This window comes from Tachysurus fulvidraco, chromosome 4, assembly GCF_022655615.1.
Source record: "Tachysurus fulvidraco isolate hzauxx_2018 chromosome 4, HZAU_PFXX_2.0, whole genome shotgun sequence".
NCBI lineage: Eukaryota > Metazoa > Chordata > Actinopteri > Siluriformes > Bagridae > Tachysurus > Tachysurus fulvidraco.
The window spans coordinates 30,677,897-30,690,837 of NC_062521.1; the positions used below are offsets into that span (position 1 = coordinate 30,677,897).

General features: G+C 40.2%; 1 protein-coding gene across 1 annotated transcript in view; it reads left to right on the forward strand.

Moving 5' to 3' along the window:
• The window catches only part of LOC113646501, a 201,010-nt gene that overhangs the window by 47,708 nt on the left and 140,361 nt on the right, over positions 1–12,941 (forward strand). Inside the window, exons 6-18 of the mRNA XM_047812366.1 lie at positions 5,748–5,869; positions 6,509–6,570; positions 6,671–6,778; positions 6,961–7,115; positions 7,220–7,341; positions 7,996–8,057; positions 8,158–8,265; positions 8,448–8,602; positions 8,705–8,826; positions 9,465–9,526; positions 9,627–9,734; positions 9,915–10,069; positions 10,172–10,293. Of these exons, the coding sequence (XP_047668322.1) occupies positions 5,748–5,869; positions 6,509–6,570; positions 6,671–6,778; positions 6,961–7,115; positions 7,220–7,341; positions 7,996–8,057; positions 8,158–8,265; positions 8,448–8,602; positions 8,705–8,826; positions 9,465–9,526; positions 9,627–9,734; positions 9,915–10,069; positions 10,172–10,293 (1,463 nt within the window). The remainder of the gene's footprint in view (positions 1–5,747; positions 5,870–6,508; positions 6,571–6,670; positions 6,779–6,960; positions 7,116–7,219; positions 7,342–7,995; positions 8,058–8,157; positions 8,266–8,447; positions 8,603–8,704; positions 8,827–9,464; positions 9,527–9,626; positions 9,735–9,914; positions 10,070–10,171; positions 10,294–12,941) is intronic.

The window sequence follows — 12,941 nt, forward strand, 5'->3', positions numbered from 1 at the left end:
ATTCCAGTGACAATAAGTCCAACAACTGAAACATCCACTCCAACACCAACAACAGAAACTGCCACCACAACATTGTACACAACACAACCTACAACACCACCAACATCAGCAGAAACTACTGCAGTGACAACTACTCCAACAACTGAAACATCCACTACAACACCAACAACGGAATCTGCCACCACAACATTATACACAACACAACCTACAACACCACCAACATCAGGGGAAACTACTGCAGTGACAACCACTGTTGCCACTGAAACACCCACTACAACACCAACAATAGAATCTGCCACCACAACTATATACACAACACAACCTACAACACCACCAACATCAGCAGAAACTACTGAAGTGACAACCACTCCAACAACTGAAACATCCACTACAACACCAACAACAGAATCCGTCACCACAACTCCATACACAACACAACCTACAACACAACCAACATCAGCAGAAACTACTGCAGTGACAACGACTCCAACAACTGAAACATCCACTACAACATTAACAATAGAATCTGCCACCACAACTCTATACCTAAAACAACCTACAACACCACCACCATCAGCAGAAACTACTGCAGTGACAACCACTGTTACCACTGAAACATCCACTCCAACACTAACAACAGAATCTGCCACCACAACATTGTACACAACACAACCTACAACACCACCAACATCAGCAGAAACTACTGCAGTGACAACACCTGTTACCCCAACAAGCACAATTCCAGTGACAATAAGTCCAAGAACTGAAACATCCACTACAACACCAAAAACAGAATCTGCCACCACAACTCTATACACAACACAACCTACAACACCACCAACATCAGCAGAAACTACTGCAGTGACAACAACTCCAACAACTGAAACATCTACTACAACACCAACAACAGAATCTGCCACCACAACTCCATACACAACACAACCTACAACACCACCAACATCAGCAGAAACTACTGCAGTGACAACCACTGTTACCACTGAAACATCCACTCCAACACCAACAACAGAATCTGCCACCACAATATTGTACACAACACAACCTACAACACCACCAACATCAACAGAAACTACTGCAGTGACAACCACTGTTACCACTGAAACACCCACTACAACACCAACAACAGAATCTGCCACCACAACTCTATACACAACACAACCTACAACACCACCAACATCAGCAGAAACTACTGCAGTGACCACAACACCTGTTACCCCAACAAGCACAATTCCAGTGAAAATAAGTCCAACAACTGAAACAACCACTACAACACCAACAACAGAATCTGCCACCACAACTATATACACAACACAACCTACAACACCACCAACATCAGCAGAAACTACTGCAGTGACAACCACTGTTACCACTGAAACATCCACTACAACACCAACAACAGAATATGCCACCACAACATTGCACACAACACAACCTACAACACCACCAACAGCAGCAGAAACTACTGCAGTGACGACAACACCTGTTACCCCAACAAGCACAATTCCAGTGACAATAAGTCCAACAACTGAAACATCCACTCCAAAACCAACAATAAAATCTGCCACCACAACTCTATACACAACACAACCTACAACACCACCAACATCAGCAGAAATTACTGCAGTGACAACCACTCCAACAACTGAAACATCCACTACAACACCAACAATAGAATCTGCCACCACAACTCTATACACAACACAACCTACAACACCACCAACATCAGCAGAAACTACTGCAGTGACAACCACAGTTACCACTGAAACACCCACTTCAACACCAACAACAGAATCTGCCACCACAACTATATACACAACACGACCTACAACACCACCAACATCAGCTGAAATTACTACAGTGACAACCACAGTTACCACTGAAACATCCACTACAACACCAACAACAGAATCTGCCACCACAACTCTATACACAACACAACCTACAACACCACAAACATCAGCAGAAACTACTGCAGTGACAACCACTCCAACAACTGAAACATCCACTACAACACCAACAATAGAATCTGCCACCACAACTCTATACACAACACAACCTACAACACCACCAACATCAGCAGAAACTATTGCAGTGACAACCACTGTTACCACTGAAACATCCACTCCAACACCAACAAGAGAATCTGCCTCCACAACTCTATACACAACACAACCTACAACACCACCAACATCAGCAGAAACTATTGCAGTGACAACCACTGTTACCACTGAAACATCCACTCCAACACCAACAACAGAAACTGCCACCACAACATTGTACACAACACAACCTACAACACCACCAACATCAGCAGAAACAACTGCAGTGACAACACCGGTTACCCCAACAAGCACAATTCCAGTGACAATAAGTCCAACAACTGAAACATCCACTCCAACACCAACAACAGAAACTGCCACCACAACATTGTACACAACACAACCTACAACACCACCAACATCAGCAGAAACTACTGCAGTGACAACCACTGTTACCACTGAAACACCCACTACAACACCAACAACAGAATCTGCCAGCAAAACTCTATACACAACACAACCTACAACACCACAAACATCAGCAGAAACTACTGCAGTGACAACACCTGTTACAACTGAAACATCCACTCCAACAGCAACAACAGAATCTGCCACTACAACATTGTACACAACACATCCTACAAAACCACCAACATCAGCAGAAACTACTGCAGTGACAACCACTGTTACAACTGAAACATCCACTACAACACTAACAATAGAATCTGCCACCACAACTCTATACACAACACAACCTACAACACCACCAACATCAGCAGAAACTACTGCAGTGACAACACCTGTTACCCCAACAAGCACAATTCCAGTGACAATAAGTCCAGCAACTGAAACATCCACTACAACACCAAAAACAGAATCTGCCACCACAACTCTATACACAACACAACCTACAACACCACCAACATCAGCAGAAACTACTGCAGTGACAACACCTGTTACCCCAACAAGCACAATTCCAGTGACAATAAGTCCAACAACTGAAACAACCACTACAACACCTACAACAGAATCTGCCACCACAACTATATACACAACACAACCTACAACACCACCAACATCAGCAGAAACTACTGCAGTGACAACCACTGTTACCACTGAAACATCCACTACAACACCAACAACAGAATATGCCACCACAACATTGCACACAACAAACCCTACAACACCACCAACATCAGCAGAAACTACTGCAGTGACAACACCTGTTACCCCAACAAGCACAATTCCAGTGACAATAAGTCCAACAACTGAAACATCCATTCCAACACCAACAATAGAATCTGCCACCACAACTCTATACACAACACAACCTACAACACCACCAACATCAGCAGAAACTACTGCAGTGACAACCACTCCAACAACTGAAACATCCACTACAACACCAACAATAGAATCTGCCACCACAACTCTATACACAACACAACCTACAACACCACCAACATCAGCAGAAACTACTGCAGTGACAACCACTGTTACCACTGAAACATCCACTCCAACACCAACAACAGAAACTGCCACCACAACATTGTACACAACACAACCTACAACACCACCAACATCAGCAGAAACAACTGCAGTGACAACACCGGTTACCCCAACAAGCACAATTCCAGTGACAATAAGTCCAACAACTGAAACATCCACTCCAACACCAACAACAGAAACTGCCACCACAACATTGTACACAACACAACCTACAACACCACCAACATCAGCAGAAACTACTGCAGTGACAACTACTCCAACAACTGAAACATCCACTACAACACCAACAACGGAATCTGCCACCACAACATTATACACAACACAACCTACAACACCACCAACATCAGGGGAAACTACTGCAGTGACAACCACTGTTGCCACTGAAACACCCACTACAACACCAACAATAGAATCTGCCCCCACAACTATATACACAACACAACCTACAACACCACCAACATCAGCAGAAACTACTGCAGTGACAACCACTCCAACAACTGAAACATCCACTACAACACCAACAACAGAATCCGTCACCACAACTCCATACACAACACAACCTACAACACAACCAACATCAGCAGAAACTACTGCAGTGACAACGACTCCAACAACTGAAACATCCACTACAACATTAAAAATAGAATCTGCCACCACAACTCTATACCTAAAACAACCTACAACACCACCACCATCAGCAGAAACTACTGCAGTGACAACCACTGTTACCACTGAAACATCCACTCCAACACTAACAACAGAATCTGCCACCACAACATTGTACACAACACAACCTACAACACCACCAACATCAGCAGAAACTACTGCAGTGACAACACCTAATACCCCAACAAGCACAATTCCAGTGACAATAAGTCCAAGAACTGAAACATCCACTACAACACCAAAAACAGAATCTGCCACCACAACTCTATACACAACACAACCTACAACACCACCAACATCAGCAGAAATTACAGCAGTGGCAACCACTGTTACAACTGAAACATCCACTACAACACCAAGAACAGAATCTGCCACCACAACATCAGCAGAAACAACCACATTGACAACAACCAGCACCCCAACAAGTACAATTCAAGAGACACCCACTGTGACAACTAATGCATCCACTCCAACACCAACAACAGAATCGGCCACCACAACTCTATACACAACACAAGCTACAACACCACCAACATCAGCAGAAACTACTGCAGTGACAACCACTGTTACCACTGAAACATCCACTACAACACCACCAACATCAGCAGAAACTACTGCAGTGACAACCACTCCAACAACTGAACCATCCACTACATCATCAACAGCAGAATCTGCCACGACAACTTTGTACACAATACAATCTAAAACACCACCAAGAACACCAGAATCAACTGCAATAACAACAAATTTTACCACAACAAGCACAATTCCAGGGACAACCACTGCAACAAGTGAAGCATCCACTACATCACTAACAGTAGAATCTGCCATGACAAATTTATACACAACACAAGCTTCAACAACAACCGCAGAAACTACTGCAGTGACAGGTACTGTTATCTAAATAAGTACAATTCAGGAAACAACCATTGCTACAACAATGACAACTAACTAACTATTAATGAGAATTAACTAAAACTGTACCTTCAACAGCTAATGAAGAAACCACTGCCATTGCATCCAATACAAATGCTACAACCATCAAAGAACCAACCACACAAGCAGCACTCTCAGTAATGTATGTTTACGTAGTTCTATAAGTATATATATATATATATATATATATATATATATATATATATATATATATATATATATATATATATATTTATTAAGTAGTCCGAACATTTGTATTTAATTGAGAATTAATTCTGCAGTTGAAGAAAAAAAATCACCATAATGCTTTATTTCATCAGATCTGGTTCAGCTGTGGTTCAGACCACGATGTTCTTCAATTCCTCCTCTCCTGTTCCCAGTGAGAGTTTGGTCCTCAGTGTAATCCAGACTCTTCTGAGTACTCGACTCACAAACCTCACTGACTCTGTAAAAGTGCTGAACTTCACCTATGAGAGTATGTTTGTTTTACTGATAACACAAATACGTACTACACAAATTATTCTTTCATCTCTATGATGTCTTAATCTGTATTTCAATGTCATCTGATTTGTTCCACAGAAACTTCAGACACCCGCTATGCGGTAAAACTCAAGTTCCAGATCAGTAACGTCAGCATGTCACAGAACCCTGAATTAGTGAATGATACCTACAACCAAGTGGAGAGCAACATCAACAACGTTGTGAGTGTACATCACTATGTGCTTAATGATATTCTCACAAATATCCAGAGATGACGTTGGATCCAGTTGCTCAGATGAATAAAATCAGTTTAATAGTTAGTCTAAAAGTCAACAAATCAACCCAGGGTCATCTGAGGAAGTACAGAGTCACAGTGGGGTAAATCAGGGAAAGGTCAAAATACAATAGTTAAAACTGTGCAGAAATCTGCAACAGGATCATAAACAATAATCGAATAGAGGACTGCAATGGGGGAATTTAAAAGGGTCAGCTATGTCACACAGAAATAATAGAAAGACTTTGCAACAGCAGACATCAAACATGTTCCATATGTATGGACATAAATGCAGTGAATTCCCTCAGGGATGCAAAGCAGTTCAGAACTCAGGTGACAGTGACTCCTGTGGTCAGTGGAAGAAGTACAGGTAGTGACTCTAACCGTTCTGTGTTTAAAATGTATGATGTTGAAAGAGACAGGGAGGTGTTGGTCTCTCTGCTCACTCTGGTGCTGGATCAAGTAGTTTAGGAAATGAAGGGATGGATAGATTATGTCTGTATATTCAGTTGAAAACAAACAGGAAAAAAATTCATCTGTTCTTTCGTCAAACATAAAAGCTGATTAATTATCTTTCTTTCTACAGTTAAACACACTTCTAAATGAACCTGCTGCCGAACCGTTCGAACCCCAGAGCTCTCTCTTCACGTAAGATCACAGCAGTGTTCTTTCCACTCTCAAAGAACAGTCTGTTAATTCTTATTGTACAGTCAATTGTATTATGACTTTTGTCTTCTACTGCTAACAGGAGTTCAGGAAAGCAGGTTAATGGTGACATGACATACCACTTCCAAGATGGAGACACTATAACACCAGCATCTTTCCTGAATGAGCTTAAAGCACAAAGCACACCTATGTAAGTGTCCTGATATTAATTTCAGAAGTTTACATTCAGTCAGTGTGTTCTTACCCTTTGTTTGTGACGTCTGTTCATTTATATATAATTAATAATATTCTTTCGAACATTTGAATTTTACAGAGAATTAAATCAGCAGTCTGACTGTAAAAAATAATCACCATAATGTTTTATTTCATCAGATCTGGTTCAGCCGTGGTTCAAACCACGATGGTCTTCAATTCCTCCTCTCCTGTTCCCAGTGAGAGTTTGGTCCTCAGTGTAATCCAGACTCTTCTGAGTGCTCGACTCACAAACCTCACTGACTCTGTAAAAGTGCTGAACTTCACCTATGAGAGTATGTTTGTTTTACTGATAACACAAATACGTACTACACAAATTATTCTTTCATTTCTATGATTTCTTTATCTGTATTTCAATGCCATCTGATTTGTTCCACAGAAATTTCAGACTTCCGCTATGCGGTAAAATTCACATTCCAGATCAGTAACATCAGCATGTCCCAGAACCCTGAATTAGTGAATGATACCTACAACCAAGTGGAGAGCATCATCAACAATGTTGTGAGTGTACATCACTATGTGCTTAATGATATTCTCACAAATATCCAGAGATGACGTTGGATCCAGTTGCTCAGATGAACAAAAACAGTTTAATAGTTAGTCTAAAAGTCAACAGATCAACCCAGGGTCATCTGAGGAAGTACAGAGTCACAGTGGGGTAAATCAGGGAAAGGTCAAAATACAGCAAAATGTAGATTCAATAGTTAAAACTGTGCAGAAATCTGCAACAGGATCATAAACAATAATCGAATAGAGGACTGCAATGGGGAAATTTAAAAGGGTCAGATATGTCTCACAGAAATAATAGAAAGACTTTGCAACAGCAGACATCAAACATATTCCATATGTAGGGACATAAATGCAGTAAATTCCCTTAGGGTTGCAAAGCAGTTCAGAACTCAGGTAACAGTGACTCCTGTGGTCAGTGGGAGAAGTACAGGTAGTGACTCTAACCTTTCTGTGTTTAAAATGTATGATGTTGAAAGAGACAGGGTGGTGTTGGTCTCTCTGCTCACTCTGGTGCTGGATCAAGCAGTTTAGGGAATGAAGTGATGGATAGATCATGTCTGTATATTCTGTTGAAAACAAACAGGAAAAAAGAAATCTCTTCTTTCGTCAAATATAAAATCTGATTACTTATTTCTCTTTCTACAGTTAAACACACTTCTAAATGAACCTGCTGCCGAACCGTTCGAACCCCAGAGCTCTCTCTTCACGTAAGATCACAGCAATGTTCTTTACACTCTCAAAGAACAGTGTGTTAATTCTTATTGTACAGTCAATTGTATTGTGACTTTTGTCTTCTACTGCTAACAGGAGTTCAGGAAAGCAGGTTAATGGTGACATGACATACCAATTCCAAGATGGAGACACTATAACACCAGCATCTTTCCTGAATGAGCTTAAAGCACAAAGCACACCTATGTAAGTGTCCTGATATTTATTTCAGAAGTTTACATTCAGTCAGTGTGTTCTTACCCTCTGTTTGTGACGTCTGTTAATTTATATATAATTAATAATATTCTTTCGAACATTTGAATTTTACAGAGAATTAAATCAGCAGTCTGACTGTAAAAAATAATCACCATAATGTTTTATTTCATCAGATCTGGTTCAGCCGTGGTTCAAACCACGATGGTCTTCAATTCCTCCTCTCCTGTTCCCAGTGAGAGTTTGGTCCTCAGTGTAATCCAGACTCTTCTGAGTGCTCGACTCACAAACCTCACTGACTCTGTAAAAGTGCTGAACTTCACCTATGAGAGTATGTTTGTTTTACTGATAACACAAATATGTATTACACAAATTATTCTTTCATCTCTATGACGTCTTTATGTATTTCAAAGTCATTTGATTTGTTCCACAGAAACTTCAGACTTCCGCTATGCGGTAAAATTCACATTCCAGATCAGTAACATCAGCATGTCACAGAACCCTGAATTAGTGAATGATACCTACAACCAAGTGGAGAGCATCATCAACAATGTTGTGAGTGTACATCACTATGTGCTTAATGATATTCTCACAAATATCCAGAGATGACGTTGGATCCAGTTGCTCAGATGAATAAAAACAGTTTAATAGTTAGTCTAAAAGTCAACAGATCAACCCAGGGTTATCTGAGGAAGTACAGACTCACAGTGGGGTAAATCAGGGAAAGGTCAAAATACAATAGTTAAAACTGTGCAGAAATCTGCAACAGGATCATAAAAAATAATCGAATAGAGGCCTGCAATGGGGTTATTTAAAAGGGTCAGATATGTCTCACAGAAATAGTAGAAAGACTTTGCAACGGCAGACATCAAACATATTCCATATGTAGGGACATAAATGCAGTGAATTCCCTCAGGGATGCAAAGCAGTTCAGAACTCAGGTAACAGTTACTCCTGTGGTCAGTGGGAGAAGTAGAGGTAGTGACTCTAACCTTTCTGTGTTTAAAATGTATGATGTTGAAAGAGACAGGGAGGTGTTGGTCTCTCTGCTCACTCTGGTGCTGGATCAAGCAGTTTAGGGAATGAAGTGATGGATAGATCATGTCTGTATATTCTGTTGAAAACAAACAGGAAAAAAGAAATCTCTTCTTTCGTCAAATATAAAAACTGATTACTTATTTCTCTTTCTACAGTTAAACACACTTCTAAATGAACCTGCTGCCGAACCGTTCGAACCCCAGAGCTCTCTCTTCACGTAAGATCACAGCAATGTTCTTTCCACTCTCAAAAAACAGTGTGTTAATTCTTATTGTACAGTCAATTGTATTGTGACTTTTGTCTTCTACTGCTAACAGGACTTCAGGAAAGCAGGTTAATGGTGACATGACATACCACTTCCAAGATGGAGACACTATAACACCAGCATCTTTCCTGAATGAGCTTAAAGCACAAAGCACACCTATGTAAGTGTCCTGATGTTAATTTCAGAAGTTTACAGTGTCAGTGTGTTCTTACCCTCTGTTTGTGACGTCTGTTAATTTATATATAATTAATAATATTCTTTCGAACATTTGAATTTTACAGAGAATTAAATCAGCAGTCTGACTGTAAAAAATAATCACCATAATGTTTTATTTCATCAGATCTGGTTCAGCCGTGGTTCAAACCACGATGGTCTTCAATTCCTCCTCTCCTGTTCCCAGTGAGAGTTTGGTCCTCAGTGTAATCCAGACTCTTCTGAGTGCTCGACTCACAAACCTCACTGACTCTGTAAAAGTGCTGAACTTCACCTATGAGAGTATGTTTGTTTTACTGATAACACAAATACGTACTACACAAATTATTCTTTCATCTCTATGACGTCTTTATGTATTTCAAAGTCATTTGATTTGTTCCACAGAAACTTCAGACTTCCGCTATGCGGTAAAATTCACATTCCAGATCAGTAACATCAGCATGTCACAGAACCCTGAATTAGTGAATGATACCTACAACCAAGTGGAGAGCATCATCAACAATGTTGTGAGTGTACATCACTATGTGCTTAATGATATTCTCACAAATATCCAGAGATGACGTTGGATCCAGTTGCTCAGATGAATAAAAACAGTTTAATAGTTAGTCTAAAAGTCAACAGATCAACCCAGGTTTATCTGAGGAAGTACAGACTCACAGTGGGGTAAATCAGGGAAAGGTCAAAATACAATAGTTAAAACTGTGCAGAAATCTGCAACAGGATCATAAAAAATAATCGAATAGAGGCCTGCAATGGGGTTATTTAAAAGGGTCAGATATGTCTCACAGAAATAGTAGAAAGACTTTGCAATGGCAGACATCAAACATATTCCATATGTAGGGACATAAATGCAGTGAATTCCCTCAGGGATGCAAAGCAGTTCAGAACTCAGGTAACAGTTACTCCTGTGGTCAGTGGGAGAAGTAGAGGTAGTGACTCTAACCTTTCTGTGTTTAAAATGTATGATGTTGAAAGAGACAGGGAGGTGTTGGTCTCTCTGCTCACTCTGGTGCTGGATCAAGCAGTTTAGGGATTGAAGGGATGGATAGATTATGTCTGTATATTCAGTTGAAAACAAACAGGAAAAAAATTCATCTGTTCTTTCGTCAAACATAAAAGCTGATTAATTATCTTTCTTTCTACAGTTAAACACACTTCTAAATGAACCTACTGCCGAACCGTTCGAACACCAGAGCTCTCTCTTCACGTAAGATCACAGCAGTGTTCTTTCCACTCTCAAAGAACAGTCTGTTAATTCTTATTGTACAGTCAATTGTATTATGACTTTTGTCTTCTACTGCTAACAGGAGTTCAGGAAAGCAGGTTAATGGTGACATGACATACCACTTCCAAGATGGAGACACTATAACACCAGCATCTTTCCTGAATGAGCTTAAAGCACAAAGCACACCTATGTAAGTGTCCTGATATTAATTTCAGAAGTTTACATTCAGTCAGTGTGTTCTTACCCTCTGTTTGTAAATTCAAATTCAAATCCAAAGTGTTTATTGTCATACACACAGACAGAAAGCATGTTTCCCTGCACAATGAAATTCTTACTTTGCTGTCCACACTAAATGCCATACAGTAAAGTAAAAAGTAAAAATAAAAATGTTTGAATGAAAACTGAATAAAATAGTATAAAAAAGAGCAATAAAAGAAATAAAGGTGAGGTACAGTTCTTAATAGAGGCAAAAAGAAGTGCAGTGCCGAATGAGGCAATAAAGTGAGGTAGTGCAGTTCTGAGTAAAGTCTGTTCATTTATACATAATTAATAATATTCTTTCGAACATTTGAATTTTACAGAGAATTAAATCAGCAGTCTGACTGTAAAAAATAATCACCATAATGTTTTATTTCATCAGATCTGGTTCAGCTGTGGTTCAGACCACGATGGTCTTCAATTCCTCCTCTCCTGTTCCCAGTGAGAGTTTGGTCCTCAGTGTAATCCAGACTCTTCTGAGTGCTCGACTCACAAACCTCACTGACTCTGTAAAAGTGCTGAACTTCACCTATGAGAGTATGTTTGTTTTATTGATAACACAAATACGTACTACACAAATTATTCTTTCATCTCTATGATGTCTTTATCTGTATTTCAAAGTAATCTGATTTGTTCCACAGAAATTTCAGACTTCCGCTATGCGGTAAAACTCAAATTCCAGATCAGTAACATCAGCATGTCAAAGAACCCTGAATTAGTGAATGATACCTACAACGAAGTGGAGAGCATCATCAACAATGCTGTAAGTGTACATCACTATGTGCTTAATGTCATTCTACAAGCATTCCTGACATTTTTTGGATCATCAATTAATCATTAGTACTCTTTTGAGGGAACTTGATGCTTTGTCAGGGCTGACACTATTGGAATGCTACTTTAAGGAAGTGGTCTCTGAAGCTCTCTGGGCACACATACCAATTTTATGGCATAGGAAGGACACGTGATGAAGTGATTATGCACAAGTCCATTTAATGGCATTTTCCGTCACATTACTCCAGCTTCATTGTCTTCGATTTGATTCCGGGAGCTTACTTTGCGATTTCTCCCAACAAAGAACTATTATCGCGCGTTGTTCCTATGCTCAATCTGCAGGTGTTTGTCTTTAATCCAGCCAAGCACCTGGTTTTTATTCTTCTGCTTTGTCTTTGGGAGCTCTTTTGGTTGATTTCTCCTTAATCGAACATGGAATTATAAGTATTTTCTTTATTCAAGGACTCGATTTAGGCATTGAGGAGCTCGATGTAGACAATGAGGAGTAAGAAACAGTCAAATTGCTACACAACGTCTCTAGTTTACGACCGTAACCCTAGTTCCCTTCAGAACTCGAACTGTGTTAAAATGCTATGGAAACACCCCTGCGTGACCGCGCTCTGAACCACGTGTGTCATCTGACCAATAGGCGTTGGGACGTGACGTCATCAATGGGTGACGTCGCGTAAACAGGAAGCTACAAATGGCTGCGAGATGGACAAGATGCTAGCTCCTGCGAGAGAGAGTAAGCGCCGCAGGGACTGTTTATTTTCCTCTGCCTTTTAGGAAAGGCCTACAATCTTGTAGGATAACCTGGTATGGTGCTGCAAAGGCTTACCAAGCTGACCTGCTAAAGGAGCTCATCTGTGGTCAAAAAGAATCCTAACACCCAAAAGCTTG